This window comes from Macaca thibetana, chromosome 10 (assembly GCF_024542745.1).
Source record: "Macaca thibetana thibetana isolate TM-01 chromosome 10, ASM2454274v1, whole genome shotgun sequence".
Taxonomy (NCBI): domain Eukaryota; kingdom Metazoa; phylum Chordata; class Mammalia; order Primates; family Cercopithecidae; genus Macaca; species Macaca thibetana.
Genome location: NC_065587.1, coordinates 27,600,189 through 27,624,199, shown reverse-complemented (window position 1 = coordinate 27,624,199; position 24,011 = coordinate 27,600,189). Strand labels below are relative to the sequence as shown.

At 55.2% G+C, this 24,011-nt stretch overlaps 1 protein-coding gene across 2 annotated transcripts; it reads right to left on the bottom strand.

The window, feature by feature from the left end:
- Window positions 1-15,942: 15,942 nt before the first annotated feature.
- Window positions 15,943-23,554, bottom strand: SUSD2 (sushi domain containing 2). Of its 2 annotated transcripts, XM_050745907.1 has the most exons (15): window positions 23,385-23,533; window positions 21,729-21,939; window positions 21,350-21,501; window positions 20,686-20,853; window positions 20,046-20,220; window positions 19,691-19,892; window positions 19,415-19,500; window positions 19,057-19,325; window positions 18,828-18,971; window positions 18,572-18,730; window positions 17,535-17,783; window positions 17,142-17,414; window positions 16,849-17,025; window positions 16,658-16,760; window positions 15,943-16,573 (listed from the first exon to the last, which is right to left on the bottom strand). In XM_050745907.1, the coding sequence occupies exons 1-15, from the start codon at window positions 23,458-23,460 to the stop codon at window positions 16,549-16,551; spliced, it is 2,469 nt and encodes an 822-aa protein (XP_050601864.1). In that variant the 5' UTR covers window positions 23,461-23,533; the 3' UTR covers window positions 15,943-16,548. The 2 variants fall into 2 exon arrangements, with proteins under 2 accessions (XP_050601864.1, XP_050601863.1); XM_050745906.1 differs by lacking the exon at window positions 16,658-16,760 and having other exon boundaries at window positions 23,385-23,554.
- Window positions 23,555-24,011: the final 457 nt, after the last annotated feature.

The window sequence follows — 24,011 nt, the reverse complement described above, 5'->3', positions numbered from 1 at the left end:
CAAAAAGCATCTGAGACAGGTCTCAATCAATTTAGGAGTTTATTTTTCCAAGGTTAAGGACAATGCCCAGGAGGGGGAAAAAAATGGAATCACAGAAGCAGCCTATGGTCTGTGGCTTTCCCCAAAGGTGACTTTGAGGGCTTCAAAATTTAAAAAAGAAGAGTGAGGTGAGAAGATTGCTTGAGCCCAGGAGTTCAAGACCAGCCTAGGCAACATCGTGAAACCACATCTCTACAAAAAAATACAAAAGTTGGCCGGGTGTGGTGGTGCATGCCTGCAGTCCCTGCTACTCAGGAGGCTGAAACACAAGGATCGACTGAGCCCAGGAGGTCCAGGCTGCTGTGAGCTGTGATTGCCCCACTGTACTGCACCCTGGGTGACGGAGTGAAACCCAGTCTCTCTCTCTCTCTCTCTCTCTCTCTCTGAGCAAAGGAACAGGTAGGGGAAGAGTCGATTATGTAATTCCTCTTGTGTAACTAGAAGGAGGTCCTAATCCAGACCCCAAAGAGGGTTCTTGGATCTCCCACAAGAAAGAATTCAGGACAAGTCTGTAGCAAGTTTATTAAGAAAGTAAAGGAATAAAAGAATGGCAGAGCAGCCAGAGGGCAGCTGGTTGCCCATTTTTATGGTTATTTTTTATTATATCTGAAACAAGGGATAGATTATTTATGTCTCCCCTTTTTAGACCACATAGGGTAACTTCCTGATGTTGCCATGGCATTTGTAAATGGTCATGGCACCAGTGGGAATGTAGTAGTGAGGATAACCAGAAGTCACTCTCGTTGCCATCTTGGTTTTGGTGGGTTTTAGCTGGCTTCTTTACTGCAACCTGTTTTATCAGCAAGGTCTTTATGACCTGTATCTTGTGCCAACCTCCTATCTCATCCTGTGACTAAGAATGCCTTGACCTCCTGGGAATGCAGTCCAGTAGGTCTCATCCTCATTTTACCCAGCCCCTATTCAAGATGGAGTTGCTCTGGTTCACACGTCTCTGACACTTGCCCTCAGTAAATCAGCACTTTACACAAGATAAGGTGAACATAGAGTAGAGACATTGAACACAAGATAAGATGAACATAGAATGGAAATATTGAACTTTTTTATTTTTTTTTTTGAGACAGAGTCTCACTCCTTCACCCAGGCTGGAGTGCAGTGGTGCTATCTTGGCTCACTGCATCCTCTGCCTCCTGAGTGCAAGTGATTCTTGTGCCTCAGCCTCCCGAGTAGCTGGGATTATAGGCACGCACCACCACACCCAGCTAATTTTTGTATTTTTAATAGAGATGGGGTTTCACCATATTGGCCAGGCTGGTCTCGAACCCCTGAATTCAGATATGCCCACCTCTGCCTCTGAAAGTGCTGGGATCACAGGCGTGTGCCACACACCTGGCCAGATTTGGGCGTCGTTGTTGTTGTTTTCAGACACTCTGTTACTCACTCTGTCACCCAGGCTGGAGTGCAGTGGCGTGATCTCAGCTCACAGTAACCTCCACCTCCCGGGTTTAAGTAGCTCTCCTGCCTCAGCCTCCCAAGTAGCTGGGATTACAGGCGCCTACTACCAGGCCTGGCTACTTTTTTTGTATTTTTATTTTATTTTATTTTATTTTAATTTTTTTATTTTTATTTTTTATTTATTTATTTTTTTGAGACGGAGTCTCGCTCTGTCGCCCAGGCTGGAGTGCAGTGGCCAGATCTCGGCTCACTGCAAGCTCCGCCTCCCGGGTTTACGCCATTCTCCTGCCTCAGCCTCCCGAGTAGCTGGGACTACAGACGCCCGCCACCTCGCCCGGCTAGTTTTTTGTATTTTTAGTAGAGACGGGGTTTCACCGCGTTAGCCAGGATGGTCTTGATCTCCTGACCTCGTGATCCACCCGTCTCGGCCTCCCAAAGTGCTGGGATTACAGGCTTGAGCCACCGCGCCCGGCCTTTTTTTGTATTTTTAGTAGAGATGGGATTTCACCATGTTGGCCAAGCTGGTCTTGAACTCCTGACCTCAGGTAATCCACCCACCCACCCTGGCCTCTCAAAGTGCTGGGATTACAGACGTGAGCCACCGCACCCAGCTAAGCCTGGAACCTTTTATCTGTGGCTATCTGTTTAGAAACAAAGGGAAAGGCAGCTGCTTGCACGGCTCAGCATTCAACTTAATTTTTTTTTTTTTTTGGTATAGTGAACTGGGGTCCTGAGTTTTTATTTTCCTTTCACAATAACATATAAAAAAAATAAAAACCTAGATGTAAAACTAACAAAGATATGCAAAACTTCTGCACTGACCACTGCAAAGCATAATTGAGAGAAATTAAGGAAGACCTAAATAAACAGAGGGTATACTCCAATTCTCACCACATTCATACCCTGATTTGTAACCAGCAAAAGGGTCCACTGCTCACCTCTTGTAAAAAGAAGCCCAATAACAGGAGTGAGGTGTACAAAAAGAGAGAGTGAGATGTGATTATCCACGCTAGCAAGGGAGGAGTGAGTATAATTCTTTCCAAAAATTTACACTCTTCCGTTTGTGGAGAGAATGCAGGTGGTGTTTGTTTGTTTGTCTGTTTGTTTTTTGAGAGGGAGTCTCGCTCTGTCACCCAGGCTGGAGTGCAGTGGTACAATCTTGGCTCACTGCAAGCTCCGCCTCCCAGGTTCACGCCATTCTCCTGCCTCAGCCTCCCAAATTGCTGGGACTACAGACGCCCGCCCCCACGCCCGGCTAATTTTTTGTATTTTTAGTAGAGATGGGGTTTTACGGCCGGGCGCAGTGGCGCAAGCCTGTAATCCCAGCACTTTGGGAGGCCGAGACGGCCGGATCACGAGGTCAGGAGATTGAGACCATCCTGGCTAACACGGTGAAACCCCGTCTCTACTAAAAAATACAAAAAACTAGCCGGGTGAGGTGGCGGCGCCTGTAGTCCCAGCTACTCGGGAGGCTGAGGCAGGAGAATGGCGTGAACCCGGGGGGCGGAGCTTGCAGTGAGCCGAGATCCCGCCACTGCACTCCAACCTGGGCGACAGAGCGAGACTCCGTCTCCAAAAAAAAAAAAAAAAAAAAAAAGAGAGATGGGGTTTTACCATGTTAGCCAGGATGGTCTCGATCTCCTGACTTCACGATCCACCCACCTGAGCCTCGCAAAGTGTTGGGATTACAGGCGTGAGCCACCGTGCCCAGCCCCGAATGCATGGGTATTTTAAGAGAGGAGTTGGGAAAAAAAAAAAAAAAAAAAGAGAGGAGTTGGAATGCAGAAGGGGCAGAGGGGCTGGGAGGTGTCAGGTGGTGTGACTCGCTCCAATGGCTTGTCTTGAATTATTATTTCATCTGGTGAAAGGACTGGTGCCATCGTGGCTAGAGGTGTCTGGTCTATATCAGGATCTGGCCTCTGAAGCTTCTAAGGAAATATATGACCAGATAAGTGAGTGTGGTGTGTGCTTAGCAAGCAGCTGGGTAAGTAAATGTGCATAAGGCATGGGGGCATAGAATGGGAGAAGAGGCCAGGCATGGTGGGTCACGCCTGTAATCCTAGCACTTTGGAAGGCCAAGTGTTGCAGGCCTGTTAAGAATAATGTGATCAACCAAGCAGCTGACCAATCGTTACCTCCTCCTCCCCGCTCTTTCTACCCAATAAAAGCGAAGGACTGTAGCAGTGCAGGGCTGCCTTTGCTCACTAGAAGCAAGGAGCCCCCTGACCCCTTCTTTAAAAAATCCTTTTGTCTTTGTTTTCATTTCTATGTTCGTCCCCCTTCGTTCATTCCTGTAGTAACCGTCACACCAAGGCGGCTAGACCACTTGAAGACAGGAGTTCGAGACCAGTCTGGCCAACATGGCGAAACCCCGCCTCTACAAAAAATTATTTGGGCATAGTGATGTGAGCCTGCAGTCCCAGCTACTCAAGAGGCTGAGGCAGGAGGATAGCTTGAGGCCGGGAGGCAGAGGTTGCAGTGAACAGAGATCATGCCACCGCACTGCAGCCTGGGTGACAAAGTGAGACTCTATCCGAAAAAAAAAAAAGAAAAAAAGAACAGGAAAGGGAGAGGAGGTTCACATTCTGAATATTCCGCTGTAGAAACACTTCTGCACTTTGTTTCAAAGTTACACCTTCAGACTGGAAAAAAAGGAGGAAAGAAAGCAAAGTTGTTTTTTTGTTTTGTTTTGTTTTTTGAGACAGAGTTTCTTGCTCTGTCACCCAGGTTGGAGTGACACCGAGGTTGGCGCAATCTCAGATCACTGCAACCTCTGCCTCCCAGGTTCAAGCAATTCTCCTGCCTCAGACTCCCAAGTAACTGGGATTACAGGCACCTACCACCACATTAGGCTAATTTTGTATTTTTTGTAGAGATGGGGTTTCACCATGTTGGCCAGGCTGGTCTCAAACTCCTGACCTCAAGTAATCTGTCCACCTTGCCCTCCCAAAGTGCTGGGATCACAGGCATGAGCCACTGTGTCTAGTGGAAAACAAAGCTTTAAAATGCAGTTTGAAGCCATGCTGCTGGCTTACAGATTCAATGCAAATCAAGTCAAAATCCTAACAGTTCGTTTTTTTAAATCAGCAAGCTGATTGTAAATTTCATCTGAAAATGTCAAGGACCAGAACTAACCCAGGAAATCCTGAGGAAGAGGGGGTCCTAATGGTGAACTCATACTACCAGAGGTCAAGAACAAACTATGGTAATGAAGACAATTTGGTATTGGTACAAAGATAAACAAACTGTCCAGTGGAATGGGATAGAGGGTCACCTGACTTCTGACCAAGGGGACACACCAGTGCAGTGGGGAAGGAATGTGGCCTTGGGGTATGGAGCTGAGTCATTTGGCTATCCACAGGAAAAAAGTGTACCTTGAACCAACCTCACACCATGCACAAAAATCTATTCTATTTGGTTTGATGATCTAATTATAAAATATTAAGCAATTTGCCGGGTACAGTGGTTCATGCCTGTAATCCCAACTACTTGGGAGGCTGAGCTGGGTGGATCACTTGAGCCAAGAAGTTCGAAACCAGCCTGGGCAACATAGTGAGACCCCATCTCCATAAATAAATAAATATGTCATAAATAAATAATCAAATAAAATATTAAGCAGTGTTTCCAGAAAGAAAGAGAATATCTTTGTGACTTTAGAGTAGGCAAATGCTTTTTTAAATTTTTTTTTATTTTGTTGCATAACAAAAATTGTTCTTAAACAGGACACAAAAAGTACTAATTATAGAAGAAAAAATTAGTAAATCAGACTATATGAAAATTAAGAAATTCTGTTCAACAAAAGACATCACTGAAACAGTGAAAAGGCAACTCTCAGAATGGGTGAACATTTGCAGCTGACAACAAACTCTTATCCAAAAACTCCTACAAATCAATTAGAAAAATCCTGCCAATAGAAAATGGGCAAGAGACTTGAATAGATGTCTCACAAAAGAGGAGGTCTAGATGGCCAATGAGTATCTGAAAGCCTGCACAACTTCATTGGCTCAGCCTTGTAAGAAAAGCTCAAATCAATTCAACAACATGCTGTCATTACACGCCCATCAGAATGGCTAAAATGAAAGAGACCGGCCAGGCCTAGCAGCTCACACCTGTCATCCCAGCACTTTGGGAGGCAGAGGCGGACAGACCACCTGAGGCTAGGAGTTCCTGACCAGCTGGCCAACATGGCACAACCTCGTCTTTACTAAAAACACAAAAATTGGCCAGGCGTGATGGCACACACCTGTAATCCTACCTACTCAGGAGGCTGAGGCAGGAGAATCATTTGAACCTGGGAGGCGGAGGTTGCAGTGAGCCGAGATCACGCCATTGCACTCCAGCCTGGGTGACAAGAGTGAAACTCTGTCTCAGAAAAAAAAAAAAAAGAAAAAATGAAAGAGACCGACAATAACAAATGTTGGAAAGAATCTGGCACAACAGAACTCTCACATGCTGCTGGTGCAAATATCAATTGTAAAACCACTTTGAAAAACTGGAATTGGGGCTGGGCATGGTGGCTTACACCTGTAATCCCAGCACTTTGGGAGGCCAAGACAGGAGGATCACCTGAGGTCAGGAGCTCGAGACCAGCCTGGCCAACATGGTGAAACCCCATCTCTACTAAAAATACAAAAACTCGCCAGGCGTAGTGGCGCATACCTGTAATCCCAGCTCCTCAGGAGGCTGACGCAGAAGAATCACTTGAACCCGGGATGTGGAGGTTGCTGTGAGCTGAGATTGTGACATTGCACTCGAGCCTGCGCAATAAGAGCGAAACTCCATCTCAAAAAAAAAAAGAAAGAAAGAAAGAAAGAAAAACTGGCATTTTCAGCCAGGCACGGTGGCTCACGCCTGTAATCCCAGCACTTTGAGAAGCCAAGGTGGGTGGATCACTTGAAGTCAGGAGTTTGAGACCAGCCTGACCAACATGGTGAAACCCTGACCCCACTAAAAATACAAAAATTAGCCAGGCATGGTGGCACATGCCTGTAATCCCAGCTACTCAGGAGGCTGAGGCAGGAGAATCGCTTGAACCTGGGAGGTGGAGGCTGCAGTGAGCAGAGATGGCACCATTGCACTCCAGCCTGGGCAAAATAATAATAATAATAATAATAATAAAATAAGAAAAAAGAAAAACTGGCATTTTCTTTTCCTTTTTTTTTTAATTTTTATTTTTTAATTTTTTAATTTTTTATTATTATTTTTTTTTATTTTTATTTTTATTTATTTATTTTTTTGAGACGGAGTCTCGCTCTGTCACCCAGTCTAGAGTGCTGTGGCCGGATCTCAGCTCACTGCAAGCTCCGCCTCCCGGGTTCCCGCCATTCTCCTGGCGGGCGCCAGCCTCCCGAGTAGCCGGGACTACAGGCGCCCGCCACCTCGCCCCGCTAGTTTTTTTTTGTATTTTTTAGTAGAGACGGGGTTTCACCGTGTTAGCCAGGATGGTCTCGATCTCCTGACCTCGTGATCCGCCCGTCTCGGCCTCCCAAAGTGCTGGGATTACAGGCTTGAGCCACCGCGCCCGGCTTTTTTTTTTTTTTTTTTTAATAGACAGGGTCTCACTCTGTCACCCAGGCTGGAGTGCAGTGTTGGGATCACAGCTCACTGCAGCTTTGACATCCCAGGCTAAAGCAATCCTCCCGCCTCTGCCTCCTAGAGTAGCTGGAACTGCAGGTGTGCACCAGCGTGCCTGGCTATTTTATTTATTTACAGATAGTCTGGCTCTGTCACCCAGGCTGGAGTACAGTGGCCCGATCTCAGCTCACTGAAACCTCCGGTGGGTTCAAGCGATTCTCCTGCCTCCGCCTCCCGAGTAGCTGGGACTACAGGCGTCGCCACCACACCCAGCTAATAGTTTTAGTAGAGTCGGGGCTTCACCATGTTGGTCATGCTTGTCTCAAACTCCTGACCTCAGGTGATCCACCCGCCTCAGCCTCCCAAAATGCTGGGATTACAGGCATGTGCCACCATGCCCAGCTAATTTTGTATTTTCAGTACAGACGGGATCTTACTTATGTTGGCCAGGCTGGTCTTAAACTCCTGGCCTCAAGTGATCCTCCTACCTCAGCCCCCCAAATAGCTGGGACTACGAGTGTGAGCCACCACAAGTGGTCCTATCTTGTTGCCATGGGTGACAAGGGTTTCCTGAAAAGCTGGGACCTTTTGTCACACATGTGGCCAGGAGTCGGCACAGCTGAAGGCAGATCCAAGGAAAGGCAGAACAGTTGCAGGCTTGGCCTCTGCCTGTGGCCATGACTGGAGAGGGAGCTAAGAAAATGACTTGTGTTTCACTTCTGCCAAATCTTGCACAGGAATCTCTCGTGGCTCACCCTAACCAGAAACACGCAGGAAACGGAGTTCTGGGAAATGTCACATCACCCAGCAACATGCTGAAGGCTCTATCTATCTGGCAGAGCAAAAAATGTGAAGGCTCCGAATGCCAGTGACTGCGTGGGGACCCAGGCTCTCTTGTAGGTTGGTAGCGGCGTCAACTGGTACAACTCTAGATAGACAATGCTTGTGCCATTTAACCAGCTGATCTACTTCAGCAAATTTCTCCTCCAGGTTAACCTGAACTTATTTACACAGCACAACAGTGTTTAAAGAAGCAAAAGGCTGAGCACAGCTTCAATGTCCCCTAGCCAGGGGCTAGTTCCCTGCATTGTTCTGTTTAGATTTTTTTTTCACCTTGCACACACAGTATTTATTTTCCACACTAATGAAAAAGGTAAGACCATATTTTTATACCTATGCCTCTGGTGTGTTGTTACAGGGACTGTCGACGTAAAGAAAGAAACTGGCCAGGCGCGGTGGCTTACGCCTGTAATCCCAGCACTTTGGGAGGCCAAGCCGGGTGGATCACCTGAGGTCAGGAGGAGTTCGAGACCAGCCTGACCAATATGATGAAACCCCGTCTCTACTAAAAATATAAAAATTAGCCAGGCGTGGTGTCACACTCCTGTAATCCCAGCTACTTGGGAGGCTGAGGCAGGAGAATCGCTTGAACCTGGGAGGCGGAGGTTGTGGTGAGCTGAGATCACGCCATTGCACTCCAGCCTGGGCAACAAGAGCGAAACTCCATCTCAAAAAAACAAAGAAACAGAGGCAAAATTAATATAGAGAGTTTATTTGGGCCAAGGTTGAGAACGGTTGCCCCAGACACACTTCCAAGTTGCCTTGGGGAGTGCTTCACTGGACCTTTGTTACAAGCAGATTTTTTTTTTAAAGAGATGGCATATCGCTGTGTTGCCCAGGCTGGCCTCCAACTTCTGAAATCAAGTGATCCTCCCAACTCAGCCTCCCAAAGTGATGGGATTACAGGCATGAGCCACCGTGCCTGGCCCAAAAGCAGTTTTTGTTTATTTATTTATTGAGACAGAGTCTCGCTCTGTCACCCAGGCTGAAGTGCAGTGGTGCAATCTTGGCTCACTGCAACCTCCGCCTCCTGGGTTCAAGCGAGTCTCCTGCCTCAGCCTCCCGAATAGCTGGGAGCCAGTTCAGAAGGTCAGCCTTCTGAATGCCTGGCCAAAAGCAGTTTTTTAAAAGACAGGATAAGGAAGTCAGGCATTGTCGCGCACACCTGTAATCCCAGAATTTTGGGAAGCTGAGGCGGGCAGATCACCTGAGGTCAGTAGTTCGAGACCAGCCTGACCAATATGGAGAAACCCCAGGAGAATCGTTTGAACCTGGGAGGCGGAAGTTGTGGTGAGCTGAGATCGTGCCATTGCACTCCAGCCTGGGCAACAAGAGTGAGACTCTGTCTCAAACACACAAAAAACTCCACCAAAACAGAAATTAGCCGGGAGTGGTGGCATGCACCTGTGGCCCCAGCTACTCATGGGGGCTGAGGCAGAAGAATTCCTTGAACCTGGGAGATGGAGGCTACAGTGAGCCAAGATCGTGCCACTGCACTCCAACCTGAGCGACAGAGCAAGACTCCATCTCAAAAAAAAAAAAAAAAAAAAAGAATAAGGAGTGGGCTGATACAAAGTTGTTTAGCAGGAATTGTCACTGGTTTAGTAACCGCAATGGGTTCACCTTGCCAGTTGCCTAGACAGAGTCTATTTATCAAGACAGGGGAATTGCAGTGGACAAAGAGCAATTCATGTAGAGTCGAGTGGAGTTTTACTATCACTCAGATCAGTCTCCCCAAGAATTCGGGGACCACAGTTTTTTGTTTTTTGCCTTTTGTTTTTTTGAGACGCTCACTGCAACCTCCACCTCCTGGGTTCAAGTGATTCTTGTGCCTCAGCCTCCCAAGCAGCTGGGCCTATGGGCGTGTACCACCACACCTGGCTAAGTTTTGCCCTTTTAGCAGAGACGGAATTTCCCTGTGTTGGCCAGGCTGGTCTTGAACTCCTGACCTGAAGTGATCCACCTGCCTCAGTCTCCCAAAGTGTTGGTATTACTGGCGTGAGCCACCGCGCCCGACCAAGGGGATCAGAGTTTTTAAAGATAATTTGGAATTTGGTGGGTAGCGGCTTGGGAAGTGGGGAGTCCTGATTGGTCAGGTTGGAGGTGGAATCACAGGGGGTTGAAGTTAGTTTTTCTTTATCTTTCTTTTTTTTTTTTTTTGAGACAGAGTTTCGCTTTTGTGCAAGCTGGAGTGCAATGGTGCAATCTCGGCTTGCTGCAACCTCTGCCTCCCGGGTTCAAGTGATTCTACTGCCTCAGCCTCCTGAGTAGCTGGGATTACAGGCATGCGCCACCATGCCCGGCTAATTTTTGTGTTTTTAGTAGAGACGAGGTTTCTCCATGTTGGTCAGGCTGGTCTTGAACTCCCAGCCTCAGGTGATCTGCCTGCCTCGGTCTCCCAAAGTGCTGGGATTACAGGCGTGAGCCGCCATGCCCAGCCTGCAGTGAGGTTTTTTTTTTTTTTTTCTGTCTTCTGTTCCTGGCTGCGATGGCAGAACTGGTTGAGCAACATTACCGGTCTGGGTGGTGTCAGCTGATCCATTGAGTGCAGGGTCTGCCAAATATCTCAAGCCCTAATTTTAAGTTTTACAATAGTGATGTTATCCCCAGGAGCAATTTGGGGAGGTTCAGACTCTTGGAGCCAGAGGTGGAATGACCCCTAAACTGTAATTTTTAATCTTGTAGCTAACTTGTTAGTCCTGCAAAGGCAGACAGGTCCCCAGGCAAGAAGGGGGTCTTTTCGGGAAAGGGCTGTTAACACTTTTATTTCAGAGTCAAACCATGAACTGAGTTCCTTCCCAAAGTTAGTTCAGCCTACACCCAGGAATGAAGAAGGACAGCTTAAAAGTTAGAAGCAAGATGGAGTTGGTCACCTCTGATTTCTTTCAGTGTCATAATTTCCTCAGTTATACTTTTGCAAAGTCAGCTTCAATAACATGGGTTAGTGATGGGCTATACTTTTTTTTTTTTTTTTTTTTTTTTTAGAGATATGCTCTTGCTCTGTTGCCTGGGCTGGAGTGCAGTGGTGCCATCACAGCTCACTGCAGTCTCAACCTCCAGGGCTCAAATGATCCTCTTGTCTTAGTCTCCCGAGTAGCTGGTACTACAGGTGCATGCCGCCATGGCTAAGTGTGTGTGTGTGTGTGTGTGTGTGCGCGCGCACGTGTGTGTGTGTGTTTGTAGGCAGGCTCCACTATGTTGCCCATACTGGTCTTGAACTCCTGGCCTCAAGCGATCCTCCTGCCTTGGCCTCCCAAAGTGCTAGGATTACAGATGTGAGCCACTGCTCCTTGCCTGGCTGGTTACTGTTGAACTATAGAGTATGAGTTATTGCTGGGACTCAGAAACTGATACCTCAAAATATGGCACTGAACTGAAGAAGAAGCCACAAGGTCTCTGACCTCTCCCCGCCTCGGTGTCAATCTGTCAGCCAGAGCTCAGGATGAAGTTGTTCTCTGAAGTTCCTTATCTGCCTGAAGTCTGGATCTGCCAAAGAAGAAAACCATGAGCTCTGGCCCCTCCTGTGAGTCTTCCTAACTGAACTCCTGTCACAGGAAGAAAGACTGAAAACTGTCAACACACCTGGACGGACTTGTCACAATCTATTGCTTACTCTTCAGGCCCAACACACTTTGTCCCAGGGCACTATATGTTTTTTTGTTTGTTTTATTTTATTTTATTTTTTGAGACGGAGTTTCGCTCTGTCGCCAGGCTGGAGTGTAGTGGTGCAATCTTGGCTCACTACAATCTCTGCCTCCCAGGTTCAAGTGATTCTCCTGCCTCAGCCTCCTGAGCAGCTGGGATTACAGGCGTACACCACTACGCCCGGCTAATTTTTGTATTTTCAGTAGAGATGTGGTTTCACCATATTGGCCAGGATGGTCTCGATCTCTTGATCTCATAATCTCCCTGCCTCAGCCCCCCGAAGTGCTGGGATTACAGGCATGAGCCACCTGGCCTGGCCCATTGTATGTTCTTTAAGCCCATTAAATCCTCCCCACCCAGGCCAGGGGCAGTGGCTCATGTCTGTAATCCCAGCATTTTGGGAGGCCAAGGCGCATGGATCATCTGAGGTCAAGAGTTCAAAATCAACCTGGCCAACATGGTGAAACCCCATCTCTACGAAAAATACAAAAATTAGCTGGGCGTGGTGGTGGGTGCCTGTGGTCCCAGCTACTCGGGAGGCTGAGGCAGGAAAATCGCTTGAACCCGGGAGGTGAACGTTGCAGCAAGCCAAGACTGCACCACTGCACTCTAGCCTGGGTGACAGAGGGAGACTCTGTCACAAAAAAAGAAAAAAAAAAAATCCTCCCCAGCCCAAATCATGTACTGTCCTCCTGAAATCCTCCTCACTCCCATCTCCTGCCAGCCCGGGGTGATCAAGTGCCCGCTGTGGGCCATCAGGAGACCCCTCCCCTCAGGATCCAGTGCTGCCGAGGAGGAGGGAGTGGCCAGTGTAGTGCGTTGTAGGAGTGGGAGGTCGGGGGGGCTTCCTGCAGGAGTCTGGCTGCAGCTGAGTATCAAAGGAGAGATTCCCATCTCCCTTTCCCCTAAGAAGCGGGGTATATAAGCATCTTTATCCCATTGGGATATTCGGCAATGACTCTATGATTCTCCCCAATGCATGCTAATAAATTTGCATGGCTTGTTTTCCAATTAATCTGCCTTTTGTGAGCTGATTTTTCCTTGAACCTTCAGAGGGTGAAGGGGAAGTTTTCCTGTGGCCCCTACATCATGGTGTCCAGCACATGGCATTTTATGGCTACTTGACATCGGTTAGTCTAGAACCCACCTAGCAAGTGGCATCAAGGTGGGAGTGAGGCACGACTGCTATGACACCCCGTCACATTTCAATGCCTCTCTGGGCCTGATAATTAAAGGGGGCGCTCATTCCTCAGATAAAAAGTTTATTTTTGGCCGGGTGCAGTGGATCGTGCCTGTAATCCCAGCATTTTGGGAGGCCGAGGCAGGAGGATTGCTTGACCCCAGGAGTTCAAGACCAGCCTGGGCGTGCCTGTGGCCCCAGCTACTTGTGAGGCTGAGGCAGGAGGATCACCTGAGCCTGGGAGGTTGAGGCGGCCATGAGCTATGATCGCACCACTGCACTCCAGCCTGGGTGACAGAGTGAGATGTCATACAGACTAACTGATGTCAAGAAAAGTTTCTTTGCCTTCTCAGCACCAACCAACTGCTTCAACAAATGGTCCCTGAAATGTATTAAGACTTAATCGCAAAAGAAATGTATTTCCTGGTCCTGGAACAGTAGTGGTGGGAGATCAGGTCAGCAGGGACTTGGTTGGCATGGCTTCCAAAGTCAGTCATCCTTACATCCTTGCAACAAAGGGAGCTGGCGAAAGCCTGGAGGGGGCCTGTGGGAAGCCGGACTCCTCCAGGACGCCTCCCTGACTTCCCGCTCCTACAATGCGCTGCACCGACCCCTCCCTCCTCCTTGGCAGCACTGGACCCTGAGGACAGGGGGGTCCTGATGGGCCTAGCAGAGCTCTGGCCCACAGCAGGCACTCGGCCACCCTGGAGCTTGCAGAAGGAAGCAGCGTGGCAGAGGAGGGGGTCCCTCGCTCCCCAGCTGTGGCTGTACTGTACTGTACTGAGTCAGATCCTGGCACCCAGGTCAGCCGCACCCACTGTGCTCAGCCAACAAGAGACCTAGTGGGAGGCTGGAGGGCAGGGGGCACAGAGAAGTGGGGCTTCCCTGCTCTAGCCAATGGGGGACCCGCAGCTGGGCTGTCACCTCTGTGACTCCCCTCGGCCCACAAGCCTGTGTTACGCCCACTTCCACGGGGACCTGGACCTGGTTCCCATAGCATTCCTTCCTTCCTTTGCCCTTCCGCCCAAGGTGGGTCTTGGGATCCTGCAGGGACCTCATCGGCTCCTGTTACACCACCCAGCTCTCTCATCACCTGTGTTTCCAAAGCCCTGGGTTACCATCTGCCCCACTCTGATTGGTACCACCACGACGGTACAGGCCACTGGGTGACTCTGATACTCTGTCATTTCAACCCCACCGTGAACCACCCGCAAGCTCCCATGGCTGCCCGTCCTGCAAGCCCTGGGCTGCTGTTTGGGAGACCATCCCCCTGAGGCGGAGGTCACCGCCTTTGATGTCTCTAGAGAGTCTGCACCGGCTCCAGGCCTTCCGCCTTTGCACAGGCCCTGCCTCTGTCTCTTTCAGGCCCCAGGAAAAGCCCCTGGCAGGTGGTGGGGCTTCCCAGGCTGGCCTGCCCCTGTCACTGGGAACATCTGATGTCTGGGACTAGGGCCACAGACAGGGCACCCTTTCTCCTGCTGGAAAGGGGAGGTGCGGGGACAGACCAAGGGCCCATCCTGGAGGGAGATTGGTGGGGGTGGGGGAGCCCGAGGCAGGCCACACTTTGCTCTTAGGATGAAGTCTAACTGCCTTGGCCTGGCAGGGGTGGCCTTGGCTGGCCCCCACCCCTGCCATTCCGCAGATACGACTGCACTTCCTCTGAGCCTTTGCATAGACTGTTCCTCTACCCAGAACACCTTGTCCAACCAATCAGAGCTCTGAGAATCCAACCTGTTTGGTGACTTCGGTTCCGGGGTTGTCCTTGTCTGGGACACCCTCTGGTGGACCTGATGAGCTGCCAAGCTGCCCCTGCCCCTCTTGGGCCCCCTGTAAACCTGTGCCCGCTCCCTCATGTCCAGGCCTTGACCAGGAAACTGACCTCTCACCCACTGACACGTGGCGGCCCAGGCCTGGCATGGCACAGGGTGCGCTGGGGATTCAGACAGTGGGAGGGGAGCCCTGCCTTACCTCATCTGTAGGGAGGAAAGTGCCTGCCCAGCTGGCCAAGCGGCTGGCCCTCAGCCCCACCGTGCCTGGAGGTGCAAACCCAGGGAATGGGGAAGCAACAGAGTGAGATCTAGAAAGACAGGAAACCAGACCCCGTTCCCCTCCACTAGCCTCCTGCCACCCTGCCCTGCAACCCTCTCAGCTCTGTTCCCGCACACGGGCCCCATCATGCACATTCCCCTCCTCCAGGAAGGCCTCAGATGAGACCTGCCTCTGCCTCCCCAGCTCTCCCATTCGCCAAGGGCAAGGCCAAGTAGGTGGGAGGCCTGGATTCCCACCCTATGGTCAGTGCCTGCTGAATGACCTGGGGCAACCTGTGCAACCTCTTCAACACTCCTGAGATGGGGGGATGGCCCAGGTGAGGAGCGGCAGAGGGGTGGGCTGTGGCGGACCTTGGCTGCGGTTGTGACCAACCCTGTTGATCCAGCTGCAGGGCGGGGCTGACTGCCCTCCCAACCTCCCGCCACCCAGACTCGCTGTTCCTACACTCTGCTGCCCCCATGTGGCCACTCCCAGCGCTGCAGGCCACACTGAGGGGGCTCAACTCCCCCCCTCCTCTCCTCCCAACCCCGTTCTCCACCCAGCCCCCAACCTCCAGCCTCACCCTCTCCAGCACTTTCTCTGAGACCTAAGGGGCAAATCTGACCAATGCTACCCTGCCTGAGCCCCCATTCAGGACCCTCTCCACAAAGGTTGATAGGCCCTGGTCATCCTCCAGCAGCCTCGGGGGCTGTGCCTCCATGCTGGGCCCCACAGGAAGTGCAGAGGAGCTGCTCAGGTGGGCCACGGCGGCTGAGGCCTGGGCTCTGTGCCCAGATTCTGGACATTCCTGGGCTAAGGAGCCTGGGCGCTGGTCTCCTGAGGACTTGGAGCTGACCCTGCCAGTGACTGCTCCCAGCCAAGGAGCTGAGGCTGCAGGGCAGTGCTTGCCAGAGCGTGCCAGGGCGTGGTGAGGGGGTGGCACCTGTGCTGGGGGAGGGCTGTCCCTCTCCATCTCTTGAGAAACCCAAGTGAGCCCTGTGCTGTGTTGGCGGCTTCCCCACGCCACGAAGCGGCCACAGTTCTCCATCCCACTGCACACATGGAGAGCGAGCCTGGGGAGGGAGCATCCCCGGCAACCTGCGTGTGGAAGAAGCAGGTGGGGCTCAGACCTGCCTCACTCTGGATACTGTTGGTGGTGACCCCGCGGGGCGGTCATGGAACTCTCCAGAACCAGGGCGCCACATGAACACCAGGAGACCAGGGAAGGAAACAAGGCGCTTGTTTTCTCCTTGCACAGGCAGGGAGGGTGTTCCTGAGTGACCTTCCAGAAGAGTTCGAAATTACAAGCCTGGAGTCCTGAGGGAGGTCTCTGCCGCTGGGGGTCTTGCTGTCTGCCCTGGGGTTCTGAGGCCCGTTCTCACCCCATCTGGAGTCCCAGGCTGGGCCCAGGGGTCCAGGAATCAAGGCAGCACTGCACTGGTGCCCGCACGGTCAGGGAGCAGGCCTCCACAGATCAGCGGTCAGGGGCCCTGGCGTCAGGCTGTGGGGAGTGAGGTATTGGAATCTGAGGCTCAGGTGTGGGCGTGAAAGGGCTCAGGACACAGGTATTAGAATCCCAGGGTATGAAGTTTCAGGGGATTAGAGCCGTGAGTATTTGGGGAACAGCACGGAGCGCTGCTAGCACAGGGCTTGGGTGTTGGAAATCTGGGCCTCCTGCCTGAGGTCTGAGATGACAGAGTAGGGGGTTAAAGGCCCAGGTATCAAGTGTCTGGGTCCCAGGTGTCTGGTCCTGGGGATGCGGGAGTAGCAGGACTGGGGTGCCTGTTCTCAGGAGTCTTGGCCTGGTGCTCACAGACGAGATGCTCCCATCAGGGCTGTGTGCCCCAGATGTGCCTGCAACAGAGACGCAGTTAGAAGTAGGCTCAGCGGTCCCACCGGCGGCCCTGGGGTCTCGGCACAGGGGCTGGGGGGTCTCACATGTTGCCCTTCCTGTGTCGCAGCAGCACATAGACGAGCGAAACCGCCGCCACCACTGAGAGGCCCCCAAAGATGATGCCCAACAGCACTGCGTAGCTGCGTCCTGGTGGGGGAGCGAGTGTCAGCGAGGGGCCCTCTGGGGCGGTGAGTGGGGACAGGTGCAGGCAGGTATATGAGCAGGGTGTCCTCACCTGGCTGGCACTCCGGGGTGGGTGAGGACCAGGTGCCATCAGCCTGGCAGGTGCTGGTCTCTGCCCCGGCCAGGCTGTAGCCGTTGTCACAGTGGAAGTAGATGGTGGAACCCGCCAGGTACCTGTTGCCCTCCTTTTGTCCATTGGGAGGTGGGGCCAGCCAGCCACAGGACACGACTGGGATGGGGGCAGAGTGCAGACAACAGGCCTGAGCTGCCATGCATCCACACATTTGGCCACCCTGGGGGGTCCTGTCCCAGGACAAGGTGCCCACCTCCCCCGCCCGCCCTCACCTGGCTGCAGACTCCGCATGCGATGCTGGTGCAGCTGGTGGGCCACCCGAGTGGCATTGCCCGTGCTCAGGCTCCCAGTGGCTGCCACATCGAAGTTGCAGAAATGATCGTCGCCACATAGTTTGGCTGCCTCTTGTGCCTGGCTGGGGTTGAGGGTGGTCTCACCGGCAAAGAGGGGCTCGAAGGTGGGGTCATGCTTGGGTTGGTACAGGAAGTTGTGGACCAGGAACCAGGAGTCGTAGGTGAGCAGGGAGGACGCATTGTGCACGGCCCCTGGAAGATACACGACGGGGGCCTGGCTGGGCGTAGCTTCCCTTGGTCCCTAAGCCCCGCCCGTGCCATGTTTCCCCCAGTCCCCGCCCTGTCTGCCCCATATACTCCACGGTCACTCACAGTCAGCCCCAAACAGGAACAGCTCCCGGGGACTGCTGCCCGGGGGCAGGACGCGCCCGCTGCGCAGGGTGAAGTCGTCGGTGGGGTCATTGTTCAGTGTTCCAAGGAGGCCGTGGGTGTGGGTGAGGAACTTCTCAGGCAGCAGGACGGACACACTCAGGAACGGGCCCTGCACGCTGACCTCCAGGCCGGCCCCTGATGCCAGCATGATGGAGACCGTGTCCCTGGCAGCCACCGACAGGAACATTCCTGGGCACAAGTGGGACGGGTCAGGGTCACCTGCTGTGGACACCATGTTCTGCCCTCCTGCAGCCCCAGGACAGGGTGGTTGGCACCCAGGGGCTGTGGGTGAGGGCACCTGCAGGGGAAGGGAGGGCGTCCCCAGGGCCAATTCTGCTGACCATGACCCTCCACCACCCCTGCCTTGCTTGTGGTGGAACCCCCAGCGGCACCTGAGGTGCAGCCCCTGCGGTGAACCCCCCATGCTGAGATGCACGTGTGGGTCCCTCTGGCCTTGGCTGCAGCAGCCACACCTGCCTGGGCACGTCCCGAGGGTCCTTGCACCCTCAGTGCTGACAGGCCCCTCCCAGGTCCCCACCCATCCCAACCAGGAATCTTTTCATTCGCTCAGTTCCCTGAAGCAAGGTGTTCGGATGCTGGAGCTACCGCTTGCCAGGGGCATCCTTAACCGTGCAGGGCTGGCGACCTTGCAGTGGCTTTTGAGGACTGAGGGAGCGACAGGAGCACAAGAGTGGCTCTGTGCAGGCCAGCGGTGAACGTTACCGGGTGAGTTCCCTCCAGATGGCTCCCGGGATGCTCCGTAGGGAGGACATGTCCCCCCATCCTGGCCTCTTGGCTTTTGACCAGGTGGGTATGATGTGGGCACCTTGGTGGGTGTGAAGGCCTGAGGTCGGACCGCCCAGGCCTCTAGCCAGGGCTGGGAGAGGCGTGAAGGCCCAGGGCTTCCCCTCAGTCTCCCTGCAGGAATGGGGAGGAGGTGAGGGCAGCCCGAAGCCTCGCGTGGCTGGACTACTCACCCTTCAGGTCCATCCAGCTCTGCTCGGCGAAGCTCAGCACCTCCTGGTTCAGCAGCACCTCCAGACCTCTGGTCCCGTTGGCCAGCCTGACCTCCACCACGTCTGAGTTGCCCTCCTGGACGGCCATTGCAGTCAGCCCTGTGCCACGGGTCCGTGTGCCTGTGGTGGTGGAAGCGGAACGGGCACCACTTGGCTCCAGCCTCCCACCTTGGATCTACCCTGTGCCACCCAGAGCAGCCCCTAGCCCTGGCCTCACCGTTGGACATCCTCCCGGGCTGGGCCCGCGCCTGCACCCTCAGGTCAGTCAGCACTGCCTCTAGCAGCACGTACTCTCCGCGCCCATTGAATGTGAAGTTGGTGCCGTCAAAGGTCACGAAGTGTGGGTCTCCGAAGGCGGAGGCTGGGGTGAGAGTGGAGGGTCAGGTGGGGTGCACCCCAGCCCAGCCCGATCTTTCCCAGGGTCCGGGGCACAGGATGGCACCCACCTAGTCGCGGGGGCCGGTAGTTGCGGCAGTCATTGGAGGGCCGCCGTTGCATGTAGCGGGGGCAGTCGGGTGCCCAGAGGCAGCAGTAATAGAAGCTGAGGACATCGTAGAGCCAGTGGGACATGCCGGGCACTCGGGGTGGCGTGCGGAACGGGGGTGCGCCCCAGTCATGGCCGCGGTCGGGAGTGCTGCCGCTGCTGGAGTCAGCCGTCAGGAGCTGCGTCCCGTCCGCTGTGTAGCAGCACTGCTGACCCGAGCCGTACCGAGGGCTGTGGGAGCCAGTGGGTCACGGCCAGGCCACTGTTGGGAGCCCACCCCTGTCCCCAGTCCCCGCCCCGGCCCCAGCCTGGGGGCTCACCTGGCCTGCACAGAGCGCACACAGTGCACGGCCCCGGGGTGGTAGGTGCACACACTGCCCTGCTCCATGTCACAGCCGTAGTCCGTCTGCAGAGCAGCAGGTGGCTGTCATCCAGTGGCCTCCGGTTCTGTCATCCCCTTCCCGAGGCCAACCCTACAGGGGCCCTGAGACCCCCGCCCCACCCTCCAGGACACCTCTGTCTGCCTCCCCTGGTGCTGTCCTCAGTGGGGAGGCGACACCCTCATCCCCTCTCCTGGGCCCTGATTGGAGGCTCACGAAGAAGCGGCCAGAGTCCGCCCGGGCCTGGGTCAGGGTGCAGGGGCAGTCCGGCAGCTCCTCTAGGAAGCTGGGCAGCTGATCCTCCAGCTCCTCCCAGGCCTGGCACTGAGTGCGTGCCCAGGCCACAGGGTCCTCTCGGAAGTCATCGCTCAGGTGCCAGGCCAGCGCGTGGTCATTGGTCCAGAGCGCCTGCACGTCCCTGTGGAGACAATGATGCTGGAGCTGGGGCCAGGCCACACCACCCCATGGTCACCCACTCTCCCCACCCCCAACCCGGGCTGCGCAGGCAAGCACGATGGGCCGCAGGCAGCCGGGCCCTCCGCCCATCACCTGCGCCTCCACGCCTCCTTACTTCTGCCCCGCATAATTTTTGCTGTCGATGATCCGAAGTGCACCCACTCGCCATCTCTGGTAGCTGGGAGGAGCAGGTTTTGGGGTGAAGGTGAAAGAGCCAGAGTTGGGGATGTTTGTGGCCAGGGGGTACAAGTATGACCACTTTGCAGTCCACTCCTGTGAGTAGGGCATTCCTGAGGGAGAGGAGGCCTGGTTAGCCCTGGGGCTTCTTGGAGGCCTGGCCCCAGGCCTTGGCACCTACAGCAGCCTGACAGGTGGGTGGATGGACCGCCAGGCAGTCCCCTTAGGAGGCGGTGTTCTAGCAGGGACCCTGGCTTGGATGACCACCACCTCCTGCCACACTCCAGGATCCATGTCCCTACTGGAAGCTGGGCCCAGGGCCATGCCAGCCATGCAGGGGTTCCGCATGAGCCTCCTCCCCGGGAGCCAGGCCCCACGCAGCTGACCCCTCCCACCTGCCTGACCCCCCTGACCTGCACTTCCCTCCATCCGAATCCCCAGTCTCTGCCTGGGATCCCCTTCCCTCCTCAGCCCCACCTGGAAACTCCCCTCCTGTCCCCACACAGCTGGGACTCCCTTCCTCCCACCTCTGGGGGCCCAAAGCTCTGGATGCCACCCCAGCCCTCAGCTGGCCTCACCTGTCTCCTCATAGCCCCACAGCTCGATGGTGACGGTCTGTGTGGGCAGTGCCTCGACGTGCCAGGTCAGGCTGAGGTTGCCTGAGGTGTCGGCGGTGCCATAGTATTGCCAACGCGTCTCGTTCACCAACTCGCTCTTTTCCATCATCGACACTTTGTTGGGGTGCACTGGGCGGGGACGTGAGGGGTGAGTGAAGGCCTGGGCCCAGGGGGTGCAGGGAGGAGGCCCTAAGTCTTCAAGGGCTGTGGGAGCCCCCAGGGCCAATGCACGGCAGCAGCTGGGTGATGGTGTCTCCCGCCCTCACGGCAGAAAAGGACACTGAGGCCGCAGAGGCAGGGGCCTGCCCTCCCTCCACTGCCCACGCCTCTAGCCTCCACCCGGCTTCTCCCCTGCCCTGGCGTGGCGGAGCTCAGTGGATAGGCACCGGCCCACCTCTCTAGGGACCCCTGCAGCTCCCACTCACTCTGGGCTGGGATCGCTGTCTGGATGCCAGGGAGTGGAGAGGAGCTGAAGGAACTCTCGCAGGTGGGCAGGCCTCCTAAGGGACTGGTTCAGCCAGAGTGGCAGGGCACGGGCGGGCCAAGTCTTGGTGTGCATAGATTAGTGCTGGGGAAAGTCCCCGTGGGGGCAGGCTGTGGGTAGGGAGGAGGGCTGAGGGCTCACCAGCCAGCCAGGTGCCCGCGCGAGGGAAGGAGTGGCCGTTGTCCAGTGAGACGGTGAAGGGGACGCGGCCGCTCTCATAGAGCAAGGGTGACACACAGTGCACTTGCCCGGAGGAGTCCACATGGCCGAGGGTCTGGATGCTCTCCTTAAACCTACGGGCATAGTGGTGGTAGGAGGGGCTGGGCCATCACAGGCTGAGCCTCTCGACAGTCTGGGCCCCCGACCTCCCTGGGGAACCCAGCCAGCCAGTCGTCCCTGTGCCCTCCTGCCTGTCCTGGGTCTGAGGGGCTCCACTCAGCCAGCCAGTGGGTCTGAGCCCTCAGCACGCACGGGGATGGGGGTGTGGGGCCCCGGTGCCCGGCCTCCTGGGCTTCCCAACCTGCAGATCGCACTGGTGTCTGTGGGGCTGGACATCTTGAAGTGCTGCACCACAAAGTCCTTGCCGCCCATCATGGAGCCTGAGTAGGGCAAGATCTCCAGGCAGAAGTCCCGGAAATCTAAGCAGCAGGTGCCAAGGCCAGAGCACGTCGGGTGGCAGGAACACGGACCGTCCAGGGCGCCACAGCGCATGGAGCAGCTGTCTTGGGCATCTGGAGGAGAGGATGCTGAGGGCCTGGCCTGGCAGGTGCCGGACTGGCTGCCCCACGTGCAAGGCCTGTCTCTGTTCCTCCCACAGCCCATTGGACAGCAGCATCCCAGGAGAACGCTGGCTGGGAGCTGCACTGGCCACCACGTGGACATGGTAGAAAGGCACAGGGCCCGTGGGGATAGGATGAATCTTAGCATAGACCATCTGGCTGTTGCCCTGACGGGCTAGAATGCAGCGAGAAGAGGCAAAAGGCTGCATCGGCTCAGCCCTGCAGGGTCAGGAGAAGCCCCTGGGCATGACTATACTTCAGCCACCAAGTCCTCTATCCCACAGGTGGGGGTCCTCAGAGGGCCACGGTAGCCGGAGCCCTCGACCTCTCTTGGCTCCCCAGAGTGTCTGTGGACAGTGCACCTTCCGAGGGCCCTGAAGCCTGCAGAACCCCTCTTGCTTGCCTGGATTGGGGTGGGGGACATGGCTGCCAAGAGTCCCATTCGAGGCCTGGTAGGGAATGGTGCAGGGTCTGAACTTGACCCTTCTCACTCTCCCAGGGACTGCAATTGAGACCCCAAAGAGAACCCCGCCCTCAGGGCAGAAGGCCAGGGCTGCTCCCCTCCTTTTTGGGGAGAGGAGAGACATTTTAAGCAGGGGTCCCAGCAGTGAGGAAAGGGAAGTGGGGGTGCACACCGTGAGGGGCTGTGAGCGCCGGGCCCAAAGCATCTCCTATGGGCCATGAGACCTGCGGCAGGGCCATATTTCCAGGGGTTGGCATAAAGGAAGGGTTGCAGGGAGGGACTGGGGCGGGTACCTGCACCCAGGATGGAATCGTACGTCCCTGGCCCTTCCCCATCCCCCATCAAAAGAGGCCAGTCAAGGGCCAGGCCTAGGCCTGAGCCACCCCTCTGGCCCCACTCCACTAAGTGCAGTGCCTGGCACTTAAGAACAACAATAAATATGTACTGGCCAAGGATGTGGTGGCGCACAGGGGTCGGGGAAGGAGGCCGAGAGATGCTTGCAAGTGAGATAAGTGGCAGGAGGGTGAATGGGAAGTGGGGTGGGGGGTGGCCTGTGGCCAGTGTCCTGGTTCTAGAGTTCGGGGCTTCCCCTAGACTTTCCCGGATTCAGCCCCACCCTGATGAGGACCCACAATCCTGGCTCCCCCTCCGCGATCCCGCCCTGTCAGGACTGGGGACGCAGGCTGAGGCCTCTGCTGGTCTCCCCCGCCTCCCTCCTAGCTCCTAGCGGGTTTAGGGTGGGCCTGGCTCAGATCTCCCATCCCCATGGGCTGCCCCACGACATGGACCCTCAGAATTTCTTCCCACCACCCCTAGCACAGCCACAGATGGCCTGACAGGTGGACAGAGGCTGAGCCCAGAGGGTGGTCTGCCCAGGCCTGGCTGCAGCCAGATGGACAGACAGATGGGGGCACAGGAGGGCAGGGAGGCATACCTGCTGCGGGTCCAGGGCCTGGGCCGGGGGCTGTCGCCAGCAGCAGCAGGGCCCAGGGCAGGAGGGCTGGCTTCATGGTGCAGTCTGTGTCTGCAGCCAGCAGTGCAGTGGCTCTGAGGCAAGGCGGCCAGAGAAGCTCATTCCCAGCCGGCCTGGCCCCGCCCGCCCTGCACTCTGCGGCACCGCCCCGCCCCGCCCCGCCCCTCCTTGCCCCTCCCCGCCGGGTCCCCTCTCAAAGTCCACAGGTGCCTGCGTGGACCAGCAAGGCCCAACCTGCCCCGTTAGCACATTCCTGGCCCGCAGGCATGGGTCGGCCCTGGGACCCTGTGGGAGGGTGAGGAGGCTGGAGCCTCCAGCTGTAGGGCCTTTGGCAGGCGATGAGCCGGATGTCCAGAGGCCAAAGCTCAGACCCCGGGTCCCAGCCCCGCCCTGTGTGCAGGGTGTGCCGGGCGGGGCTGCAGCAGAGGATGGGATGCACAGGGTGGGTAAGGCAGGGCTGTTTAAGCTCCAGGCAGGATTCTAGCCTCTGTGGCCCTGACATTGACCTCCATCTCTAGCCCTCATCTTCCTGCAGGAAGGAGGTGCTCCCAACTCATCCTCCCGGGATGCGGGAGCTGTTTGGGTCAG

What these genes read in the sequence shown, in the direction of transcription:
- SUSD2 (XM_050745906.1), bottom strand. Translation starts at nt 23,460, where the DNA reads ATGAAGCCAGCCCTCCTGCCCTGGGCCCTGCTGCTGCTGGCGACAGCC. An exon ending in GACACCAGTGCGATCTGCAG is followed by an intron (nt 21,502 to 21,728) that starts GTTGGGAAGCCC and finishes CTATGCCCGTAG; the next exon opens with GTTTAAGGAGAGCATCCAGA. An exon ending in GTGGGGCTATGAGGAGACAG is followed by an intron (nt 20,221 to 20,685) that starts GTGAGGCCAGCT and finishes CCTCTCCCTCAG; the next exon opens with GAATGCCCTACTCACAGGAG.